General features: G+C 37.1%; 1 protein-coding gene across 1 annotated transcript in view; it reads left to right on the top strand.

The window, feature by feature from the left end:
* rxfp2a (relaxin family peptide receptor 2a) overlaps positions 1–24,995 on the top strand; it is an 89,117-nt gene that overhangs the window by 31,194 nt on the left and 32,928 nt on the right. Inside the window, 1 exon segment of the mRNA XM_036594449.1 lies at positions 3,884–3,958. Coding sequence (XP_036450342.1) covers positions 3,884–3,958 — 75 coding nt within the window.

Here is a 24,995-nt window from a genome sequence, read left to right as displayed (position 1 = left end):
TTAGTGAGAGCTGTGCTTAAGTAGTTTCTCATACTCACAGAGAACAGTTACTTGTGCAAAGAAATACATTAACGATGGATAAACAGATACATTAACTCTTTACAGACACTTGATCTTGCAGGACAAGCTGCTGCTTAAAAGGGCAGCTGAGCATTGCATGGGTCAGGCGTCAGTGATGTGATTAAATTCAAATTCAAGAGGAGATCAAGTAAAATTTATATTTATTAATCTTATATCTTATATATTTATTTATCTTATAGTGATACATCTACACATCACACGTCGCTATTCTCATGTGACAGTGAATTGAATCATAAATTTTATCAAAAGTATATTAGAGGTAATCAACAACAGTATCCTTTTAAATCATCTTAACCACATGGTAAATATCCAAGAGTCTTAAATTGGTTCAGCTTGTACCAAGGACAGAACTTTTTCTAATCATTCCCTGTGTCCCTCACCAATGGTGTTCCACAAAGCTCAATTTTAGGTCCTCTTTTATTTTCTCTGTGTGTTTCCCCCTGAGCTCCATCTTCCAAAAACATAATATCTCTTATCATTGTTATGCTGACAATGCACTGATGTATTTTCACCAGCAAAACCTGTAGATGACTACTCAAGTCCTTCTTGGAATTATCTTGGACTCCTCCCTGAAGTTTGACAAAAATAAATGTTGAATTAAAAACTTGCTTTTTTCAAATTTGAACCATTGCCAAATTAAAGCCAGTTCTCTCATTTCGTGATTTGGAAACAATCGTACATGTATTTACCTCATCACGTCTTGACTGGGAGTTTCACAGTCAAATTTAGCTCTTTGCCTCAGCCCGGTTCCTGACTAGAAGTAGAAAGGCATTATCTTATCAGTGGCATAAATAAGATCACTAAAGAGCCACCATACAACAGTTATTTTCAATTAATAAAAAAATGGCAATTTGCATGTTTATGCTGTATTGTTACGTCTCAAATCACTTGATGCTGATCGGAAGGCATGCTACTCCACCCACTAATATCTAATGTATCTGGTTTGCTATGTAATAATTGGAATAAATACGAATGAATACAAATACAGTAAAATTAATGCGCTGTTTGGCAGTGAGGTTATTTATTATGTAGGTTAGCTGAATACAGTTAGAAGAACACAGGTTTGTGTTTGTAGAACAAATAAACACTTACTGCCTAAATAAATAATTTGACGTACCATTTTCTAAGGTGCCTGTTTTCGTTTGTTTACAATAAGTATTGATTCCAGACCTAAAATGTGTATCATGTGATATTAAATAGCCTATTCAGTATGATATCCATCCATGAGGTATAACAGTACCATAATCAGCTCAGTCACTTAAACATTTTAGTGTAAATAATGATCCATTACAAATTGATATTTTAAATACTTCAACACATGCAGTGTCTGTGTTCACTCTATGTAATGTCTCTAAATTTATAATAATATAATATAAATAAATAAAAAAAAACAATCAAGCAGAGCAGAGACTACAGCTGTAAAAAATGGCTCCATATGATTAAATACTGTATTGTTAGTTTCTGTTTTTGTACCAGTTGTAAGAAGGCTGTGCTAGGAACCAGAACCAGGACTAATATATATATATATATGTATATATAGTTGAAAAATGTTTTCGTACAATCTAACTAGAATATCCAAATACGTCTATTTCATTTATAATAATGACACCATTTCCACAAATAGTGGGAAAATTTTCTGAGTGATTCTGACAATCATTTTTCTCAAAATTACGTTTTCAATTTAAAATATAATATATAACACATAATATAAATTTCAAACCAAAAATCTCACAATATCACTAAAGGTTTCTTAATATATTGGTGATTGCTGGACAACAAAATGCCTTGAAAAACATTTTATATTAAAATTGCATGTTTTCTTGATTAAAGAATAAACAATTAGATGTAAGCAATCCATTCTGTGAATTCTGGAGTGGGTCTTCACAATGAATTATACACCGATCAGGCGTAACATTATGACCACATCCTTGTTTCTACGCTCATTGTCCATTTTATCAGCTCCACTTACTATATAGGTGCATCTATATTCTTAGCACTGCAGTAACGCTGACATGGTGGTGGTGTGTTAGTGTGTGTTGTGCTGGTCTGAGTGGATCAGACACAGCAGTGCTGCTGGATTTTTTAAACACCTCAGTGTCACTGCTGGACTGAGAATAGTCCACCAACCAAAAATATCCAGCCAACAGCGTCCTGTGGGCAGCATCCTGTGACCACTGATGAAGAACTAGAGGATGACCAACACAAACTGTGCAGCAGCAGATGAGCTATCATCTCTGACTTTACATCTACAAGGTGGACTGACAAGGTAGGAGTGTCTAATGGAGTGGACACAGTGTTTAAAAACTCCAGCAGTGAAACACCCACATACATACATACACACTAGTGAACACACACACTTGCCCGGAGCGGTGGGCAGCCCTATCCACGGTGCCCAGGGAGCAATTGGGGGTTGGGTGCCTTGCTCAAGGGCACAGGGCTGGTTCCCTAACCTCCAGCCCACGACTGCCCCACGACCGAATGATCCACCACCCAAATAGTACCTGCTCTGTGAGGGTCCATGGGGGTCCTGACCACTGAAGAGCAGGGTAAAAGGGGGCTAACAAAGTATGCAGAGAAACAGATGGACTACAGTCTGTAACTGTAGAACTACAAAGTGCACCTATATAGTAAGTGAAGCTGATAAAATGGACAGTGAGTGTAGAAACAAGGAGTCATAATGTTATGCCTGATCAGTGTATATTGTAATTCTAACATCATCCTGTTTTGTTTTGGGTTTTTTTTTGTTTGTTTTTTTAACATAGATATTAATGCACTTTTAATTAGAAAATGTTTCACTGGGACAGTATCCCTCCTGCCACTGGGGTAGTACATCTCAGTACCTTTAGTCAGGGAACATAACTGAACCATAATCCACTGAAATGATATGTTCTAAGCTGTACTGACTCCACACACCCCGTCTCGTCTCCAGGCTTTTATTTTACTGTTCTGTTTTAAAACATTCAGTTATGAAAAGGTACAAATACGAACTTTTCACCTGGAAAAACTTATTTAAGGTGCACAATCAGACCTTAAAACAACTGTTGTACATTTGCGGCTACGTTTGCATTGTTTGTATCTTCATGAACTAAAAATGTACCTGCACAGAACCTAACAGTGTAAAGAGAGAAACCCTACACTGTCCTGGCCCCTCTTTATTTCACCAATTTCTCATTTATATTTTATTTTTCCCACCACCCCATTCCTCCTAGCTACTGCCTCGCTGTCTCTCATCCTTCCATTTTTCTTAGTGTACAGTTGCTCTTGGACATTTGTTTCCCTTCTTCTTGACATTCATTAGTTCTGCATGTAGTGTTGCTGTCGCTTGGAACCAGTTATTCTCAGAAAATCTCATGTTTCTAGCAGAATATGTTTTCAGATACAATAGAAAAGCCATTTTAAAGACCCACTGTCAAAAGAAACTCTTGAGTGCCTCATTGTTAATAGAAAATAGAAAGTACGGCATGGACACCATCTGCACAACACAGTGTCCTGGCAGATGTTGGGCATAACAGGAGTGAACATGATGATAAAACTCTGCTGTCTTTAAATGTACCTTTTCTTGGTGTGGTCAGCAGGACCTGAGGTTGTTTGAAAGACAGAGGTTAAGAAAGCTGAATGGACCCGCCCTCATTTCTGAGAATGAGAAAATGTTTAGAAATCATCACTGTAAAACATAAGAAACATCTAAAAATATCATAACAGTTTGTGAATCAGGAACCTTTTGCTTAAGGTATAATTCACCTCTGTGCACAGCTGTGCTGTATGCTGGATGTAATGTCAGTGTGTTCTGTGTGTCTTTCAGGTCTATGGTGAACACGTCCTTGGTCCAGCTATCTAAACTCAGCCTCTGTCACTACATGCCTCTGCTCAGCTGGCTGTGAGTACTACAATACCCAGAACCCCCTTCCCCTGTTTATTGACCAGCTTCAGTAGTGTGAATGTACAGTCCTTGTACAGTTATAAACTAAATTAAAATGGGTCATGAATACGAGTGATAATTTTTATTTCCCTATTAACAAATGGTAAACTAAAATTTTAGGTTTACAAATTGTAATATATACCTTTCAGTACATTGTATAAATATATATATATATATATATATATATATATATATATATATATATATATATATATATGTTGTGTGTGTATATATATATATATATATATATATATATATATATATATATATATATATATATATATATAAAACAACAAATATTTTTTACAGTGAGTGATGCCATTGGTCAATGCCACACTGTAACATATCTGTAAAATGTTGGTAATTGAGTTGCCTGAAACTTTTGAGTTAACTGAACTTCAATTAAGTGAACAGAGCATAAGAGACAGATTTTTGTTCTGTTATGTTACAACTGGGAATTCAGTTAGCTCAAAACTTTAAGGCAGCCCAGTAAAGTTTTCTAAAGCAGCATTTTTTTTTACAGCACAGCAGGTATATTGTTCATGTGATAAATTTACCGCTTGCTTACGCCACTCAAACCGAAACAGCTGGTTGTTACAATTTAGTAACATGACATCATGTTGTTATTTGGTTATTGGGGTCATGCTTGTGCTCAGACCTCAATATTCAATAGTCAAATTCAGCTCTCTCTATATACATTAATAAATGCATAAAGTGATTGGTGAAATTGGTTATGTGATTTTTAGCTCTACAGCATAACCTTTGATGTGATCTGTGGTGCAGTTTGATTACCTGTGATCACTGACGCAGTGTTTTTGTGGACTCCAGCGCATTGGATTTGAAAAGAAACATTGACTGTGAAGCTAAAGTGCTGAATGTCAGTTTTAACTCAAGGCTGTTACATAAACTATGTAGTACCTTCAGTCCTTTTGAAATATAGCCCACTCATTTCAGCAGACTAAAAAGAAATGAACAAAATTACAGAATTTTGAACAAAATTTGCTATGTTTGCAATCAGTGACTTCCTAAAGTCTGCCTAAAGACACCGGCAGTCTTCTGTGATACAGCTCTTTTTAGTTTTGGCGTGCTTCCAGGTAATGTGTTGTGGCCAACAAGCATTGGCTACCTGTCTACTTGTCTGATTTTACTATTCTTTTACTAATTGTCACATACCTTCATGGTACGGCCCCTCTCTACCTTCATACAGTGACTGTTAGATATGTTCCAGCTAGTTTATTCAGATCATCCAACAGCACTACACTGGTTATTTAAGGCAGCTTCCCAGCCCTTCATTTTATTTACTGTATTGTAAAGTATTTTAAAGCACTTCATTGTACCTATTGTTGTTGTTTCATTTATATAAGTCCTACGTTACTGTGCAAATAATTAGGCACCTGGGAAAATCTTATTTAAAAAGCTATTTATCTGGGCAGTAAACGTGTATTTCCTCAGAAAACATATAAATACAAATAAGATTCATACAGTAATTTTATGTCTGTTTTCAAACCTCTTTTTATAAGCTTGCTGGTCAGTCCTTCATTCAAATCAAGGAAATCAGGTGTGCTGCTGTTGGAATTGCAGAACTCTGGATCCGAACCTGTATTCCTCTGACTAGGCCACAAGATATCAACTACTTTTTTTTTAAAACAATGTTTTTTTTTCCTTTTTACTGCATTAAAGTTTGCTTGTATTTGTATTATCCTACTTACAGCTGAGATAAATGATTTGAACTATATTTTGGCACAAATATCATCACTGTTCTGTCACAGCCTTGTATCTCCATTTTTATTGTTGAGAAATGGGCCAATAGAAATTGACCAGAGTATTTAATTATTATTTAAATTACTTTGGAAAAAAAGGTTTTACATTCACGTCCATTATAAGTTAATGTTCCTGAAAGTTACCATAGTGGAGATGCATTTTATCTCGACAGCGACAATAAATGTATACAGTACTGTGTTAAAGTCTTGGGCACTTCAGCACATCGTTTAATTTATCTGGACAATAAATATGTTTTTGCTTGTAAAGAAAACATTTTTCATTAGAATAAATGTGAATAGACATAAAAACTGTAAACAATTGATGTCAAAATAGGTATTGGATAATAATTACAATTATTACTGGGCTACCACGAGGAGACGTTTGGAAATGTTTAAAAGAACACATTGACTTAAATAAAAACACTACTTACTATGTTAATTATTATATTAATTTTATTTGTTAATTATTATATTAATTTTATTTGTTGTAATATTAGCGTAGCTTGTTTTTTGCACAGTTCTGTGTATATGGGTGGTTCTACTGAATTGGTACAAAGTCAGAGTTAAGAGCTCACTTCGGACTTTTACCTAACCTCTGACTTGTACTTTAACCTAAATTCCTTTTTAGGTTATATATATATATATATTAGTAATGTTTATTTTATTATGCTTATTATTTATGTTATTTATTTTATTAAAACAAAGGATTAAACATTCCATTTGTTACTAAAGAATTTCAGTAGGGAAAATTTTAGCTAATTTTGAGCATCCAACTTCAAAACACTATCCGGGTACATGACTAGCAAACTTAGCTAAAATTTCACTATTTTAATTTTTATTTTAACACCATAAACTTTAATAATTTTTTTAAATGTGTTTCAGTAGAGACAATTCTTAATGTTACACACTAATTTTCAGACTTTAGAATACATTTACTTTAACACAAGGGGATCTAACTGCTCACCTGCTCTATCTAGCAGTGAGGGACAGGGATGCAAGTCTCACTTCCCTACAGAATTTTTTGAAAAAGTAATTTTATTTCAAAGTTAAACTCATGATAAATCTCAATCTGTCAACTTCAAAAAGTGGGACCAGCGACTTGCCAGTAGAAAGTACCCTACAGATGATGATTTTATATGCAGCTCTGCAAAAAAATAAGAAACCACTCAAATTTTTCTGAAGTCTCTATGAGACTCTATTTCAAACGAGGCACACCTCATTCTGCTTAATGAGGTACTGGGAATTTCCCCATTGTGGGACTAATAAAGTCCATTGTCTTACATCTGATTACATCACCTGAACCAAGTCTTACTTAACAAGGAAAAGTATAAAAACCACTGCTGTGGTCATCACTATACTCTTGCAATCGGACCAGCTGGATGGCAAAAACAGTACTAGTAGTACCTCAAAAGTAACTATTGCCAAAAGAGTGGAAAAGAAACGTTTTGAATGAGGAAAAGAAGAGTTCAGTTCTGGCTTTAGTAGCAGGGGGATCAGGAGCGTCAGGCTGCTTCCATCCTCAAAATTTCAAAGACGGCAGTTCAGAAGAACAAGGTCAAGCAGCAGACCTTGTGGACAACAAAGCTACAGACCGGTAGAGTGTGAAAACACTCTCCACTGACTGGGATGACCGCCAGCTCATTCGAATGTCTCTGAACAACCACAGGATGACATCAAGTGACCCACAAAAACAATGGCAAAGGGCAGCTGGGGTGCAGTGCACAGCGAGGATGGTTCAAAAAACACGTCACATAAAAGCTGGGATTGAAATTCAGAGTTATTCCACCAAATATCAATTTCTAAACTCTTCCTAAGTTAAAACATTAATATTGTGTTGTTCAAAAATGAATATGCACTTGTTTTCTTTGTATTATTCAAGGTCTGAAAACACTGCATTTTTTTTTTTGTTATTTTGACCAGTTGTCATTTTATGCAAATAAATGCTCTAAATGACAATAATTTATAATTTATACTAATAATTTAATCGGATTTTGGAAGAAATGTTGTCAGTAGTTTATAGAAGAAAACACACATGTTCACTTATGTCCTAAAACACATAAATAGTAAAACCAGAGAAACTGTTCATTTGCTCTTAATTTTTTACAATGCTGTATATTTAGCTTACTACTATCTCAGCTGATGTCATTGGTTTAAATAGATTGTAACATAATCCTTACAAATATCTAAGATCTGATTACTTACTTGTTTTTTAAAGATTTTTTTTACTGTGTGACCGCAGTTTGAACTAATTCTGTCGAATAGTCCTTAAACTCAAAGCAATGTTCCATTGTTCATCCAATGTTCAATCTAGTGTAAATTCCCTCCCAGAAGAATTAGAGGCTGTTACTGCAGCAAAGGAGTACAAAGCCCAAATTAATAATTAATTGTGCTTCTCCTCCACTCTCATTGATGTAAACTCGTGACTGAATTTCATGGCTAAATTTCACGTGAGAGCCTACTCCTCTTATTGAACAGTCATTAGGGAAGTGAAACAGCAGTTAATAAAAGGCCTTTAATTGTTGTTGGCATTAGCATGCAGCAGGTGATACTTGATTTCATTTCTCCATCTGATTTAAACCCTGAATGCTTACGGTTCAGCTATTACTATTAAGTTGAAGCTGTCTGCGCTGCTCCTCTGAATGTGAAAAGGCTGGTTTGTGTTTTGGCGAGGAGGTAGAGCAGGGCCTCGTCACACTTGCAGAAAGTATAATTATTGTGTGAATCTTCTTCTTCATATACTATGTAATTATGTTAAATGGGCTTGTCAGTATGTGCTGCAGATGCTGTTTCAGGCCCACAAATGTCAACCACACAGTTCTCACCAGACAAGCCTAGTTTTCTTTCAGCTGCAGAGGCTGCTTTCTTTTCCTAGCAACCCTTTACTCAGACCCTAAAACAGTCAGAAGCTCCAATATGATCGTTTGCAACAGGGAAATAAAACGTGATGTTATGTAAAATGGCACGGACTCATTTAATTTGATCGAACGGTGGTACAACACAAGGTGCATAATTCTCTCTGACAGGCTGTTGTCAGTGCCAGCACTCCTCATCTGGGAGCCATAAAGAGATCTGGACAGAGATCACCCACTCATCTCCAAAACAAAAGAAAGCTACCACAAAAAACTCTCTAGTGTCCTTTGCACGTGCTCCATGCATGAATTTAATATACGTAACATATTCATCTGAATTGTATAGTATCATCCAGAGGTCACTAATAGGCGGACCGCGGTCCGAGTCCGGAGCCAGATGCTGTCCTATGTAACGATAAACTATGCAGAATTATTTAATTTCGACGGGGTGGTCGTATTTTAATCAATGTAACTTTTCTAGCCTTTACGGTGTGGCTTTAGCGGCCCGGGAAACTCACAGACCAATCGCATGCGTTGTACATATCACATGTGACGCTACTCAGCCAATCGGATCTGTGCATTACGATGAGCACTGAGACTCGAGTGAGCGACGCACAGACGGGAGGGACGAGGCGAGAAACAGCAGTCAGAGAAGAAAGTGAGTCAGAGGGAAGTGGCAAGGAAAAACTTTATCAGAAAAAGCAAAGAAGCTGCTGGTGTTCTCAGAATGGACTGGCCACCCCAGAGTCCAGACCTCAACATCACCAAATGTTTTTGGAATTACTTTCATTGTAAGAAGCAGAAAATACAACCAACTTCTAACACTGAACTTTGAAGTTGTGGAAAAACATCCTTGTAGATTTCTAGAAAAAACTGGAAAAACTGGAAGCAAGTCTCTGGAAAAGAATGCAAGCTGGAATAATGGCAAAGGACGGGCACAGTCAATACTGAAAATATATTTTAAAAACATATTTTATTTGAAGCTTTTGTATGTTTTTTTTCCCTGATGCTGAAAAATTAATAACTTGTATTTAATGGTCAATTTGACTAAAAATAAATAAATGAAGGGTTTCGGCTTTTGCACGGTGCTGTATCCTGTAATTAGGTTTGTACTTCTGATGAACACCTGTGTCCTCGAGGAACGCTGTCGTAATGTTAACCTCTATATCTCTGCGTCTGATAAACCAGATCATGCAATCACTGCAGCTGGCAGAGAGTAGTAGATGGCTCAGCACTTCCTCACCACTCGTGCCGTCTCCCTGTTGTTTTGGGCTGCTGTTTTTTTCAGACAAACGTGGTCAGTGGCTGTTATGTCTGGTTTTTCTTTCGATCTTTACACAACCTTACTGTGTGTGTGTGTGAGTGAGAAAGAGAGTGTGTGAGGTGGGGGGTGGGGAACAGGACTTCATCTATTCTCTATCAGAGAGCTCTATGGGCAGCTTGTAAGGAGATAAGGTTTTTTTGTGCAGTCTTCGGTCAGAGTGACCTTGCCCAGATAAGCCTTGCAGGAGGACAGTCTCAGTAAGGTAGCCACTTTCAGCTAATCAGAGAGACCAAGAGTGCTAAGATGACCAGCTGGGCTTGAGGACTGTGAATAGAACTGAATCTCAGTATGAGGATGTGCACATGAGCTTTGCAGCTACACTGCCTTAAACCTGTTTATAATGTGCTGAACAATGTGCAGACAAATAGCCACATGGTTAAACTATTAACCTCTAGAGGTCAAAAATTACTGTCATTGCTTACAAGCTTTAAAGTGTGATTTTAAAAAATTAGATTTAGGCCTGATTTGTTTTGGCCTAAAACCCAGAACATTCACCTTTTTTGTCTTGAGGCTCAACCCCTGAACGCAATGTGTTAAACTGCCAGTAAGTTGTGGTTGTGATGTCACAACACATGGAGGTTTTGTTGCCTCTGATTGGCAGTGATGGACGAAGTACACAAACCATGTACTTGAGTTAAAGTAGAGACACCCAAGGTAAAATATTACTCCAGTAAAAGTAGAAGTTCCTCCCTTTAGACCTCCACTTGAGTAAAAGTACAAAAGTATTTGCCTTCAAATGTCCTGAAGTATCAAAAGTAAAAGCACTAAAAGATTAATTATGACTTTAATGTCCTATTATCATTTTTATAACAAGACTCGCTTCATTAACTCATTTTAGGTGAAAATACTCCAGTGTCACTCTTGGTAAACCAATCTTTTAATAGAATGTCATTAATTAGTGACGCTGATGTCTATTAAAATTATCATAAGCACAAAACACTGAAGGCAAACAGTTTCCATCAGGTAGAACTGAGCAGCTCTGAAATCACTTTTTACAAACAAGCAAAGTTTTAAAGATTTATTTGCAACTTAGTTTAAATACAAATTAGTTTAAAACAATTTGTATTAAACTAAAAATTGAAAAGTTGAAAAAACCTGTTTTAAACTCAGATTCACAAATGAGTTTTCCTTTACTAAACTGCATCTGTAGGTCTCTGTTCATAAACATAAACTAGCCCAAAACTAATTTACTATTAAATGAAATATTGTTTGTATAAATTCAGAAAAAGACACGTCAGTCTCAACTGCATATGTGTACATATTTCTATATTGTGGTCTATTTGCACAAAGTTAGGTTAGTTCATCATTTATGTTGAATAGACTCTGCCAGATTTTACGCTGCTGCACTGATGTTGAACCGTGTGCTGCCCTGGGTCGGTATGACCAACAGGTCAAAACAAGTTCAAAACAAAGTGCGCTGTGCTCTGATTGGTGTTCTTGCTTTGCGCTTTTTTCGTTTTGACTTGTTACGTTTTTATACACACATAAACCAAAAGGAACGACAGATTTCGATATATGACTTTGAAATGTAGTGGAGTGAAAGTAAAAGTCACCAAAATGGAAATACTTCAGTAAAGTACAGATACACGAAAAAACTACTTAAGTACGGTAATGAATTACATTTGCGTCCTTACCGTCCCCCACTGCTGATTGGTCTAACTCACCTACAGGCAGTTCACAAACTCTTATTAGGTTCCGTTTCCCCTCTTAAAATTTAGAAACAACGTTTTTGCTAATGTACACACTGAATAAAGATGGTTCTTCAAGGGTTCTTTAGGAAAGACAATGGTTTTGTGTAGAACCATAAGGACTCAGCAACCCATTTGCATGCATAAAAAGTTCTCTGCGTGGTGAAATCGTTCTTCAGATTGATGGAGAATGTGTTGTATATGGTCCTATATAGAACCTTTTTGAAAAGAATTTTCTGTAGGTCCAAAATGTTCTTCTATTGTTGAAGTCTTGACATCAACAAGCAGCTAAGTAACAATATCAGAACCCTTTTTGATGCTGTACAGAACCGCATACAACACATTCTCCAATCTGAAGGACCGTTTCACCATGCAGAGAACTTTTTATGTATGCAAATGGGTCTGAGTGTTCATGGTTCTATACAGAATGACTGTCTTCACTAAAGAACCATTTTTTAAGAATCGTGGAGAACTATATTTTTAAGAGTGTAGCTATAATTAAAGAAAATTGCAGCTCTTGCGATTTGAAAATTGCATTGTCTTAAATTGTGACTTCAATATAAAAATGATTAATCTTTCAGCCCTAGTTTCCACACCACCAATCAGTGAGCCCTCTAAATCTAAATGGGTGTGATGTGTTTATTTATCCATTCAGACATGGAGTAGAAAATCTGACAAGTGATCATTTTTAAACACCGTCATCATTTTTGCATATCGTGGTGTATCAAATTACCATCATACCGCCCAACTCTAGTCCAAACCACTTTGTTTGTTTCCCTTTTACAGAGCCAGGGCTCAATTTGGAATGAATTGGATTAATATCGCTTACTGCACCTTTCAAAGCTGTCATCTTTGAGAGATAGGAGAAAATCAGATCTGAATCCACAGGTGTTTCTGTCCGTTCTTCCACTGAGTGCGTTTACATGCACTTAATAATCCGATAACTGCAGAAAATCAGATTTTGTCTGTAATCTGATTGCTCTTGAGTAATCAGATAATGGGGAAACTCCTGGTTTACATGAATCAGACAGTAATCAGATTTCTGCTTTGCAACCAGCCAATAAACTCACAGAAGTAAACGTAACATGCTGTGGCTTTTTTTTTAAACATTGCGCTGCTTTACCTGAAAATATGAACGTACATAATTTAGAAGATGAAGAATAGTTAAATCCTTCATTTTGTGTTTGGTTTCAGCGTCGCTCCAAAAGTGTTTTGCTGCGTCTTGCGCCGGTACTGCCGTCTTTTCTCGCACATGCACAGACTGAGAAATTCGAAAGAAATCAGAGTAAGAGTTTATGTGCACTGAGAAATCTGATTACTGCGCTAAAATCCAGCCTCTTTATCAGATTTCTTAATCAGATTTCTAAGTCAGAGTATGGTGTGTACATGATCATTTGAATAATACGATAACTGCAGAAATCTGATAATGATCAGATTATTGGGTGCATGTAAATGCTCACTGTGAGAAGACAGCTCAGCGCTATGAGTCTGAAAGAATATGTAGCTGTCAAGAAGCTGTTACTGACAAAAGGAAAAAAAAAGTAAAAAACTAAAGATTTGCCCAAAAACACCAAACCTGGACATCTGAGATGTACAGTTTTATGGACTGGTCTGTGATTGAAATTACATGGACCATGAGAGGCTTAAAAGACTGAACTTTGAAGGTGTGGAAAAAATGTCCTTGCAGATTTTTTTGAAATACCAAGTCCCTCAAAAATAATGTTAGCTGTAATAAAGGCAGAGTGGGCACACAGAATACTTTTGAGGTTTCTGTAGTTCTCTTAAAAATATGCTTTCTGCTTTTTCGCTGATACTGAAAAATAGATATATTTTCATGAATTTAATTTTGATTGAATTTAAACAAATGAGAGGTGGCCTCAGACTTTTTCTTAGATACGTAACAAGTTACATTTGCATTCCTTGTCTACAGCTTAGTCTTTTTTTACATTTATTTCAGTTTAAAAAGTGGCAAAAATATCATGAATGTTTTTCTTTCTGCAAAATGAGGCTCTGTGCACATCAGTACAGTTTCATTAAATTCAAATCATAATACATTTTTTCTTTAACAAACTCCACTTACAAGACAAACATGGTATGGATTGAAAATGTGGAGTCTCCACTCTCGTCAGAATTTCTCTGCTTGTTTCAGGGAGCTATGAGTGAGATTAACTAATCGAAAGAATACACAGTTTATACACCATGGGTGATCTATGAGGGTTAATAGAGTAGCAGAACCTGTATAGGGACCCATTAGCACTCTGTCTGCAGCTGTGGATTAGTGTGAAACTCCACTCATTCACATGAATCAGAAGCGATGAGGAGATAGAAAATTATTATTGAGGCAACGAGGCAGAGAACTGTGATTAGGTGTGTGTGTGTCTGTGTGTTTGTGTGTGTGTGTGTGTGTGTGTGTGTGTGTGATGTAGTTTGGACTGAAGGCTTCGCTTCAATTTCTCAGTCTAAACTTATGGTAATGGAAAACAGGAACGTGGTGTGCCTCTACTAGCTCCCTACAAAAACCCATCATTGTTCTGGCTTCCCTGCCACTACAAAAAAAGCAGCACTGCTGGTCTGGGTACAACCAAACTCCCACCCCAACCCACCATATCGCACATTGAAAAGGTCCAAATCTGTAATATTGGGAGAGGCGAACAGGCAGTCCATGACACAAAGGTATCCACCAAGGTGACAAAGTAAAGAAACAACGAAAACCAAATACAGAGAAAAAATCCACTCATCAGGCGTAACATCATGACCACCTCCTTGTTTCTACGCTCATTGTCCATTTTATCAGCTCCACTTACTATATAGGTGCACTTTGTAGTTCTACAGTTACAGACTGTAGTCCATCTGTTTCTCTGCATACTTTGTTAGCCCCCTTTTACCCTGTTCTTCAGTGGTCTTGGAGTCTTGGTTCCTCTCAGTGTTTCTTACTGTTGCTCTTAGGGAGTTTTTCCTTGCCACTGTCGCCATTGGCGATGCTCATGGGGGCTCAGACCCGGATTTTTCTGTAAAGCTGCTTTGTGACAACACCTGTTGTAAAAAAAGCGCTATATAAATAAACTTTGACTTGACTTGACAACCCTTTAGCCCCACCCAATCACATTGGCATAGGCAATGTTTTGACTTGGACTGCTTTTTTGAATCAAGGGCAATACAGGATAGCCGATCAGAACATTTACATAAATCAGTTTTAAAGTGAATTAAACTCCAATTTTCAACATTTCTGCATGTTTAAATCATTAAGCTGTAAACAAAGTGATTTAGAGTGATATGATGGTGAAACGCTCCATTCTAGAGAAACTTAATGAGTCAGAAATGTTTCCAGTGGTGGTGATAGGAACCAGACAGCTGAAGATGTTTAATCACTCTACAAGATAAACCACAAGAAGTTATTAAATGATGTGGTTATAAAAACACAGCATGGTGCCTGAGATATTGTTTTACAATAGATTTTAAATTAGCACAAAACATATTCTTCAGATGTATTTCATGGCCGAGGGATACACGCAGGCAATATAGGCAATATAGTCCCCAAAGAAAACTTGTCTTTTTTACCATCATCACGTTACGTTTAAAAACTCAGAAGACGCATGTAGGTCCACTAGTTGTTCATGATAATAAGTAGATTGGAATTTTTGTTGTAGACATCATGTTGGTGAGTTTCTTCTGTTCGCTTCGTAGCCAAAGCCTTTTACATCATTAACACTAAAAAAAAGTACAGGAGAGGATAGCTTGGACCATTTGTTCTGAGGCTTGTAGCCCCAATTATTTTAGAACACATTTCATATAGTTTTATTAATCTATTTGATCAAGCAGAATTCACAGTATCTGGAAAACAGCACATGTAATTCCACTTCACAAAGGTGATGTCTCAGACCTCAATAACTATAGACCCATCTCAAAATTGTCATGCTTAGGCAAAATCTTATAAACCTTAGTGAATGGTCAACTTAAGACATTTCCCCACAGAAATTCAGTCTTGTCAAACTACCAATCTCTGCTGCTACTCTCATCTTAGATGATCTTTTCAGTGCCTTCGATAGAAGAAAACAATGTGCAGTCATTTTCATTGATCTCTCTGAAGCCTTTAATACAGTTGATCATTCCCTACTCTTAAAAAATCTACAAAATATTGGTTTTGACCACAAAGCTACCAACTGGGTTAGAAATGATCTGTCTGAAAGACAGCAACATGTGGCCCAGGGACAAAGAAAATCAGAGCTACTATCAGTAACTAAGGGGGTCCCTCAAGGTTCGATCCTCGGACCAATATTATTTTATATTTATATTAATAAAATTGCCACCTCAGTTGTTGATTGCAAGGTATATTTATATGCCGATGACACCATCTTGTACTGCTCAGCTGACTATACTGGTACTGCAGTGGATAAACTGCAGCATTCTTTTAATGCCCTACAGGCTTTTAATGATCATAATCTAGTTTTAAATGTTGAGATAACTCAGTTTATGCTGTTTTCCAGAGCCTCTAATGTTGATTTTAACACTTTTAAAATCACAACCCTGAAGGGATGTGACACTGGAAGAGTTATTGAGTATAAATATTGGCATATGGCTAGACGATAAATGCACTTATAAATGCCATATTAACAAGCTCACATGTAAACTGAGGCAAAAACATGGCTTTGTGCATTTTAACAAAGTATGTTTCCCAAAGCAGACAAGGAAAAAGATCGTTGAAGCAACTCTATTGTCTGCTCTGGATTAGGGCTGAAAGATCAATCGTTTTTATATCGAAATCGCAATTTAAGACGATGCAATTTTCAAATCGCAAGAGCTGCATTTTTTTTTATTATAGCCTACACTCTTAAAAATATAGTTCTCCAAGGTTCTTAAAAAAGATGGTTCTTTAGTAAAGACAGTCATTCTGTATAGAACCATGAACACTCAGACCCATTTGCAGGCATGAAAAGTTCTTTGCATGGTGAAATGGTTCTTCAGATTGGAGAATGTGTTGTATGTGGTTCTGTACAGCATCAAAAAGGGTTCTGGTATTGTTACTTAGCTGCTTGTTGATGTCAAGCTTATAACAACAGAAGAACATTTTGGTCCTATAGAGAACTCTTTTCAGAAAGGTTCTATATAGAACCATATACAACACATTCTCAATCTGAAGAACCATTTCACCACGCAGAGAACTTTATATGCATGCAAATGGGTTGCTGAGTCCTTATGGTTCTACACAGAACCACTGTCTTTACTAAAGAACCCTTGAAGAACCATCTTTATTCAGTGTGTAAATCAGCAGAAACGTTGTTCTAAGTTTTAAGAAGGGTAACATAAGAGTTTGTGAACTGCCTGTAGGTAGGGGTGGGCGATATGGCAAAAATATCATTTCATGATTTTTTTTACCATTTTGCAAGTTACTAAACAATACAACCAAACTAATCTCCCCATTTAAAATATAGTGCTAAAAGAAAAAAAGAATAGCAGACCATTTTGGCCAAAGTACCTTTTTGAACATATTTAATCTGTGTGTGCAGTTTTTGCATAGGTCAAAAATTAACATTGGTTCTAAAAGGTAAACAACGCCATCAATCAGGTAAAGTGTACTCTGCATAACAGCCAGCATATCACATATCTTACTAAACACAGATCCTCAGCAGAATCAGTTGATTCACTCCACTTTGTTTTTGAGGTAGCACTCAGTATATAATTAACATTCAATGAACATGAAAAGTAGAATAAAAATAAACAGAACAATACATCAGTAAGGAAAGGCCAGTAGCCTTGGTTTATTTAAAAAAGACAGTTAAATAAAAAATGTTAACTCTTGTTGTAATCTAAATAGTGTTATTAATATTTAACTGAACCCACAGTTATTTTAACATGACTGAAGACTTAAGTTATAACACTGAATAGTTTACCTGCTGTAATCTCTTAAAGTGCAATGTGATTCAGAACCAAAACAAACTGCAATAACTGTCTTTTGAAAAACCCAGCAGCTTAAAAACATTTGTTAATCACACATCTTCTTACAGCTTATATCTCCTTCTAAAAAGGAGACACAGTATGACAGATAACAGTCACAAATTTTTAGCCAGGAAAACCATTTTATCAACTTTATCTGGCTGGAGAGTTGCCCTTTGGCATGTGACTATATTGCCACCAGTGCTGAAGGCTCATTCTGAGGGAGCACTTGTGGCTGGGATGCACAAATACTTTCTAGCAAGTTGGCTAACACTTGGAAAGTTTTCCTCATGGAGTCTCCACCATTCCAGAGGATCCGTCTCACCCATTTGGTGTGGACAGGTAGGCCTTCAGTTCTGTATCTATTGGTTCTTTTAGAGATGGGAAAGGAAATGTGGTAGTGGCCAGGTTAAGTCCCCTGCACTCAAGCGCGTCCTTGAGCCCATGTGCAATAAGCTCACTCGTGTGATCATCCGGGAACGTGAGTAGTCTGAAGAGTCGCGCTACAGAGCTTCCAGTTATCCGAGTTGAACAGCTGCCCATCCTGTGTGTCTGATGCTGCTGCCTCTTCTGCCTTGATCAGGTGCCACTGCTGCCGCCCTCTGGGCCGGCTTGACCACCATTGAGCTTCATGCTGTACAACGCGTGCAGCCTCACCCTCACATCCTGACCCCAGTGATGCTGCTGCTGCTGCATAAACTAAACTAATCAAATTAATCATTTGCTCCACCTGTTTTCCCCGTTTCTGTACTATAATATTTTATACTAACAATGTTTACTATCCGGTGTCGACCAGAGGAGGATGGGTTCCCCTTCTGAGTCTTGGTTCCTCTCAAGGTTTCTTCCTGTTTCTCTTAGGGAGTTTTTTCTTGCCACTGTCGCCACTGGCGATGCTCATGGGGGCTTGGACCCAGATTTCTTTCTGTAATGCTGATTTCTTTGTAAAGCTGCTTTGTGACAACACCTGTTGTAAAAAGCACTATATAAATAATCTTTGCTTGCTTGCTTATCAATGAAATGAATCGTCAGACTCAAATAAGGCTCTGAAGTGCAGCTGGACTACAGATCACATGTTGTTGCAAAAAAATGACATTTGAACTTTGTTTTCCATCTTGGCCCGACATTTAGTGTACATCCGTGGAATGCCAGTGCTGGAAAAGTATTTGCGCTGGGTAACTCAAACCACGGATCAGCTACTTTGAGGAGTCTTTGGAACCCCTTGTTTTCCACTGTTTTGATAGGAACCATATCCTTTGCCAGATAAAATGTTATTGCTTCTGTTACCTCTTTCCATCGTTTACTTGTCTTCTCATATGAAGCTCCTCTCTCAAATGCCTGTGTTAGCGTTGTTTGTTTTGATCTTGCTGTAACGTTAAGTTAGCCTCTGCTGGCTGCAGTGCAGCGGACCTCCTCAGTGCTTGACTTTCAGCGTACTGTTTGGGATGTTATCACTTTAAATGGTTGAAAAGGTTTGTCTTGTTGCCGTCCGACATGAGAACCTTCTCTGTGCAAACTTTGCAAATCACCATGGTTTGTGTCACGTCAGTTTGGGAAAATCCAAACCAGTTAAATATTACTGATGGGAACTCTTCACTGGTGTTTTCATTCATGGCTTCCCGCTTGTGAAAAAGGGAAGGGAAAAGCGAGGCATGATGGTATGCTATGATTGGTTTGTCTCTAGAGTGGGCATGAAAGGGACTAGCAAATGGTGTGAGGGAAAATAAAAAACCCACATCACTTGTATGTCCATAGAACTGCAGTGAATATAATGTGCATTGTAACACGATCCAGCGATCTCTGTGTGACGGCAAATCATGGACACATTATAATCCTTCATGATCTGATATCGTCATATCGCGCACCCCTACCTGTAGGTGAGTCAGACCAATCAGAGGCAACCAAACCTCCATGTGTTGTGACATCACACTACGTTTGGCACACTGCGTTCAGGTGTCAAGCCTCAAGCCAAATAAGTGAATGTTCTGGTGTTTAGGCCAAAACAAATCAGGCCTGAATCTCATTTTTTTTTTAAGTCGCAATTTCAATTGCAATCGCAATATTAGTTGGAAAAATCGAGATTAGGTATTTTCTACAAATCGGTTAGCCCTACTCTGGATTATAGTGATGTGATATACAGAAATGTATCTGTATCTACTCTAAAGTCTTAGATTCTGTACTCCACTCTGTTTTAGGATTCATTACTGGTGACCCAGACAACACCCATCACTGTGTACTATATGAGAAGGTTGGCTGGTCATCTCTGTCTGTGTGTCGGGAGACATATTGGCTTCTTTTTTGTCTATATAGCACTTACTGGCCATGTGCCATCATACATCACAGAAATGCTCAGTGTAAATAATGTATTTTACCAGACTTGTTCGGTGACTGATCACCCTTCAGGTGCAGAGAGCTTTTTCTGTCTGTGAAAATCTGCTTTTAGCTTCAGTGCACCAGCGAGCTGGAATTCATTACAGGAATCTCTAAAGCTTCACTCACTGGTGCCACATGAACATTTTAACCCTTGTGTGGTGTTTGTTACTCAGTGGTCTGATGGACCCACCACATTATTGTGCCATAACAATTTATGTAAAAATACCAGCTGTCCAGCTTAGGGTTCTCCTTTAGCAGCTGTAGCCAGTCAGCAGCCTGTCCATGTTGTTCACCCTCGCACACACACACACACACACGCTATCAGCAGGCCATGTAGGAGGAGAACAGCGTGAAGGACACAGCACCTCCACACTTTTACTCCCAGCAGGTTCACCCAACGCCACATGTGTAATATAAATGTGTGGGGGGTGAACAGAGTGAAGACACTGAAAATGGGTTATTTTATATGTTCTTCACAGAAAATGAGCAAAGACAAAGAATCTGAGGTTAAAATAATAATAAATCACATCATTTTTTCTTTTGGTAAACACTGAAAATGGGTCCCACAGACCCGAACACCACACAAGGGTTAAGCTTTTAGTCTCTAACCACCTCCAATCAGCCTGCGACTGTTTGACTTGATTTTAGTTATGTTTAATGTGATTTTTGGGATGTTTTAGTTATTGCTTCATTGTTATTGTTGTATTTTTTATTTATTTTAGAATTTAATTTAAAAAGCTGCTGTTTACATCTTTGATTTCTTTATTCATTTCATTAATTTTATTTTTTATTTGTCCTCATTTTGTCTAATTTATTAAGTTACTATATTGTTGTAATTTTAGTGGTTTATTGATTTATTTTTTATGTACTACTATGATTATTATTACTTTTTTAGCATTTGATATGTTTTTACTATATAACTTCTCAATCCCTGATTTCTGTAATGGCCCAGCTACAGTGTAAATGAGGGTCTCCCTCAGTTTACTCAGAGCTTAAATAAAGCTTGATTGATTTTGAACATCAGACTGCTCTGAATGACTTTGTTTACATCTCAGTGATGAAATTATGCAGCAAGTTTGAAAAACTAATTAAATGGCATAATAAAAACCCTTCTGTTTAATTGTAATGTATATAAGGTTGTTCCATTTTATCTGGCAAATGATACGAACTAAGTTTAATAGGTTTTCCCTGCCACCTTTTATGTCATAGTGGATATCACTGTCATCATCTCGATGACATTAAAAAGTGTTTGAGTTGTGCTGTGAGCTGCTGCTGTACTTACGGTGGAGCTCGCGGCCAGTAATGAGACGGCATCCGCTGTCCCTTTGTGGCAGCTGTCAGTTCTGATGGCTTCAAGTCGCTCTCTCTCTCTCTCTTTCTCTCTTCTGAATGATGAATTGCCATCTGTTTTGTGGAGACTCGGCCTTACTGCTGCCTGTAGGTACTGCTATCATAGCTGTGACTCAGGGACGGGAAACACTTTAAACCTTTTCTTATGTCAGCACATTAAAAACTACCGTTAACTGAAACATGCACTTGTACTTTGTGTCTTCAAATTTTCATCACAGACTATTTCCATTACTTTTCCAACAGCGCTTTTAATTGTACTTAGTTTACTTTCTGTTGAAGTCGTGCTCTTCCCATTCCTTTATTGTACTGTGAAGTCTTGGATGTTTTCCCTGGGTAAATGCAGTTATCTTTAGTGTTAGTAGTAGTAGTGGTATTACGTTTGATCCCTTCAAAATGGGATAACTATGGTTAAAAAGAGCTTTAATTTCTACACAGTTTACATGATTTACAATGCTTTCCACAAATTTTGGCACCACTGGTAAATTTATGAGCAAAACAGCTGAAAAAAAATCTTAATTGCTTATATTTTTAATCTTGCATTCAGCAAAAATCTAACCTTTATTAGATGTACAATGATGGAAAGAGAAAAAAACCTAAATCTTATCATGAAATAAATGTTTTTCTCAGATCTCTGTGTGCCGCAGTTGTTGGCACCACTAGAAATTCTTTTGAGTGAAATCTAACTAAAGTATGTTCCCATTCATTATTTTATGTTTTAAATTTAACCAAAGCGATTAGGAACACTTTAGTGGTCAGCCATGACTTCTTGTTTTCACTGGGGTATAAATATGAGGTGTCACACAGGCCATTGCTCACCTCTATTATCAGGGCAATAGTTAAAAAGTTGAAAACAACTGGGGATGTTAAAAATCTGCCGAGAAGAGGATGTGTGTTGTTACTGACCCCATGCATGGTGAGGATGGTTTGAGTGTCCAAACAGATTGCAAGGATCACAGTTGGGGAATAGCAGACATTAGTTAGATCTCGGGACCAGAGTGCCTCCCAAGCTACAGTCAGACGCCACCTATATAACCACAAGTTGTTTGGGAGGGTTGCCAGAAGAAAACCAGACACTACTGGAACTTTCCATGTTCCGTGGTCAGATGAGACCAAAATAGAGCTTTTTGGCAACAAACACAAGTGGTGAGTTTGACATAGACACGAAGATAGCCATGCAGAAAAGTACCTTGTGTGAAGTATGGTAGTGGATCTGTGATGTTTTGGGCCTGTTTTTCATCTGCAAACTCTGGACAACTTGTAGTTTTAGAATCCTTCAAGTACAAGTGAATATTATATCATAACCTGACTGCCTCGGCCAGGAAGCTTAAGCTGGGCTGTGGTAGGAACTTCCAGCAGGACATTGATCCACATCAAACCTCAGTATAACCACAAACATGGTTCACTGACCATAGAATTAAGGTTTTGCCACAGCTGTCCAAGTCCCCTGACCTTACAGCCCATTTTACTGGTGTCTACAGTGGTGCTAATATTTGTGGAGGCCACTGTTGTACATATCTTCAAATTGGTGCTGACTTTCTGCATCATAACCTCATAATCAGACTTAGATGTGGATTAACAAGCACAAAATTAATCTAAACTCAAAGAGAAGATTCTACATGTACAGTGTTTGAAGCATCCAGACTTGTTTATTAATTAAAACGTGTCTCGACGATCGCCATTTAGGAGGACTTACACTGGGACAATGAAGAGACCCACATGGTTTCTTTCGCTGTAGGAATCTGTTTGGCTTGTGCTGCCTTAGGAAATTTGGTGTCCATGACAAAGAATTGTTTTCTTCTTACACAGATGATGTGCAGCCTGTTTTGGAATATGCACTTCTCGGACAGGGAATAAATTTAAATATGCATTTCTTGCCAATTTTAGTGCTCTATTTCTGTTTATTTGCTGAGTTTAACATATTGGAAAGAAAGAAAAGCATAAAATATAAAATGTGCCAAAACTTTTGCACAGGCCACAAGTTCAGCAGACAGAAGCTGTGCATTAAAATGCTGTGTTCTCTGTAGAGGATGTGTTGAATTTATTTTCACTTAGAAAATCAACAGAAATATGTCATTTGGCCAGGGGTGCCCAAAATTTTGCATACTGTACTGAAACTCAGTTCATGAAGTTGGAATGACTTCAAAAAAGTCTGCGGAACAGTGGGCCGAACAAACACAACGTATTTAGATGCACTTCGAATCCTCTGGCTGTGTTCCCTTATAGAGAGATGTAAACAATAGTGCTTGCCAAAAAAAACCCAACCTCAGAGACTCGCAACCTCAGGACGACACAAGCCATCAAACATACTGCCAATTTTTGCATTGCATACTTTTCATAATGTTTTCGAGAGTGACATAATCCATAAAAATCCATAAAATCATTGCAAGCTAAAAACGAGAGTAGCTGTGTGAGGGATGAGTGTTACGCACATTCAGACTATTCAGTAACCAAATATCAGAGAATATTCACGTCTGTTAGTGTTTGTTTAGTTTATAAAGTAGATATAGAGCTTCATTCAAATAAGCTGACCAAAGATATGTTAGATCATTCATAAAAAAGTCACTCCCGAAAACTGTTTTTACTGGAATATTACTGTCATTTTTATGTTCGTTTGTTTTTATTCTTGATTATCTTTTCTTCCTCTGTTGTTTTTACTTTGTACTGTGAAGCACTTTGAGCTGCATTTTTAATGTATGAAAGGTGCTGTATAAATAAACATTATTATTATTATTATTATTATCATCATAAATGGTCAGATTAATTATAGTCACTTTATTTATGGTCAGTAATGCCATGTGTAGTGACCCATGGTTACGAAGTTCATCCCTAAATGGTTTTTATATGCAGTTACTGCAACAAAAAGAAGCACTGTCCTGCCCTGCCTGTATATTAAATTCTTCGTATATTAAATTGTTTTCTGTGATGATTTGATGGATTTCAGTTATTATCAAGTTATTAAAAGTCCTTTTTTTCTTTTCTTGATTATTATATTAATCACTATTGAGCAAGTTTGTAAAAATATACAGATTAGAAAGATGCAGATTAGAATTTCAGTGACAATTAACTAAATTAATTAACAAAACAACTGACACTGTAAGAGGCAATAAAACTGAATCTCTGTACCAGGACTGGCCAAAGCACTGTAACCCTAAGAAAACAAACATTAACCACAAACATTGTGCTTTGCACCTCCAAGACAAGCAGTTTGGGCATCCCTGCTCTGAATATGTATAGGAAAATATCGTTGCTGTCGGAACCAAACCTCTTATCTCCATTTTTGCCGTTTTTCGGTTTTTGACATATTTAGAAAATTCCTATTGCCCTTTACATTGTCTGTAAATTTCATGATGATTGGACCAAAAGTCTGGTTCCATTGACTTACATTAAAAAAAAAGTATGTTTTTTCCTTCTCCTGTAAAGTTACTGTGTTTTAGATACAATGTTTTGATCTGTCAGCAGCGATATATTATATTATATTATTAGTCCTGTTAAAAATATACAGAGAGATACAAGAGATCAGCAATACTTTGAACACCCTTGATTGATCTTTTTTTAATTCTTCATTCATACATATTTAATATCACCTTTTGAGAGCAGCACTGATAGATTTATCTTAATCTTGTCTAACAAAAAAATTATATTTAATTATATGGTGTTTAAAAGCCTATAATAATATATGAAATAATAACTAACAAATAATACAGTCACTATGTTATTCCGAAT

This window comes from Colossoma macropomum, unplaced genomic scaffold, assembly GCF_904425465.1.
Source record: "Colossoma macropomum unplaced genomic scaffold, Colossoma_macropomum, whole genome shotgun sequence".
NCBI lineage: Eukaryota > Metazoa > Chordata > Actinopteri > Characiformes > Serrasalmidae > Colossoma > Colossoma macropomum.
The sequence above is the reverse complement of the archived record's forward strand: the minus strand, read 5'-3'. Positions and strand labels throughout refer to the sequence as shown.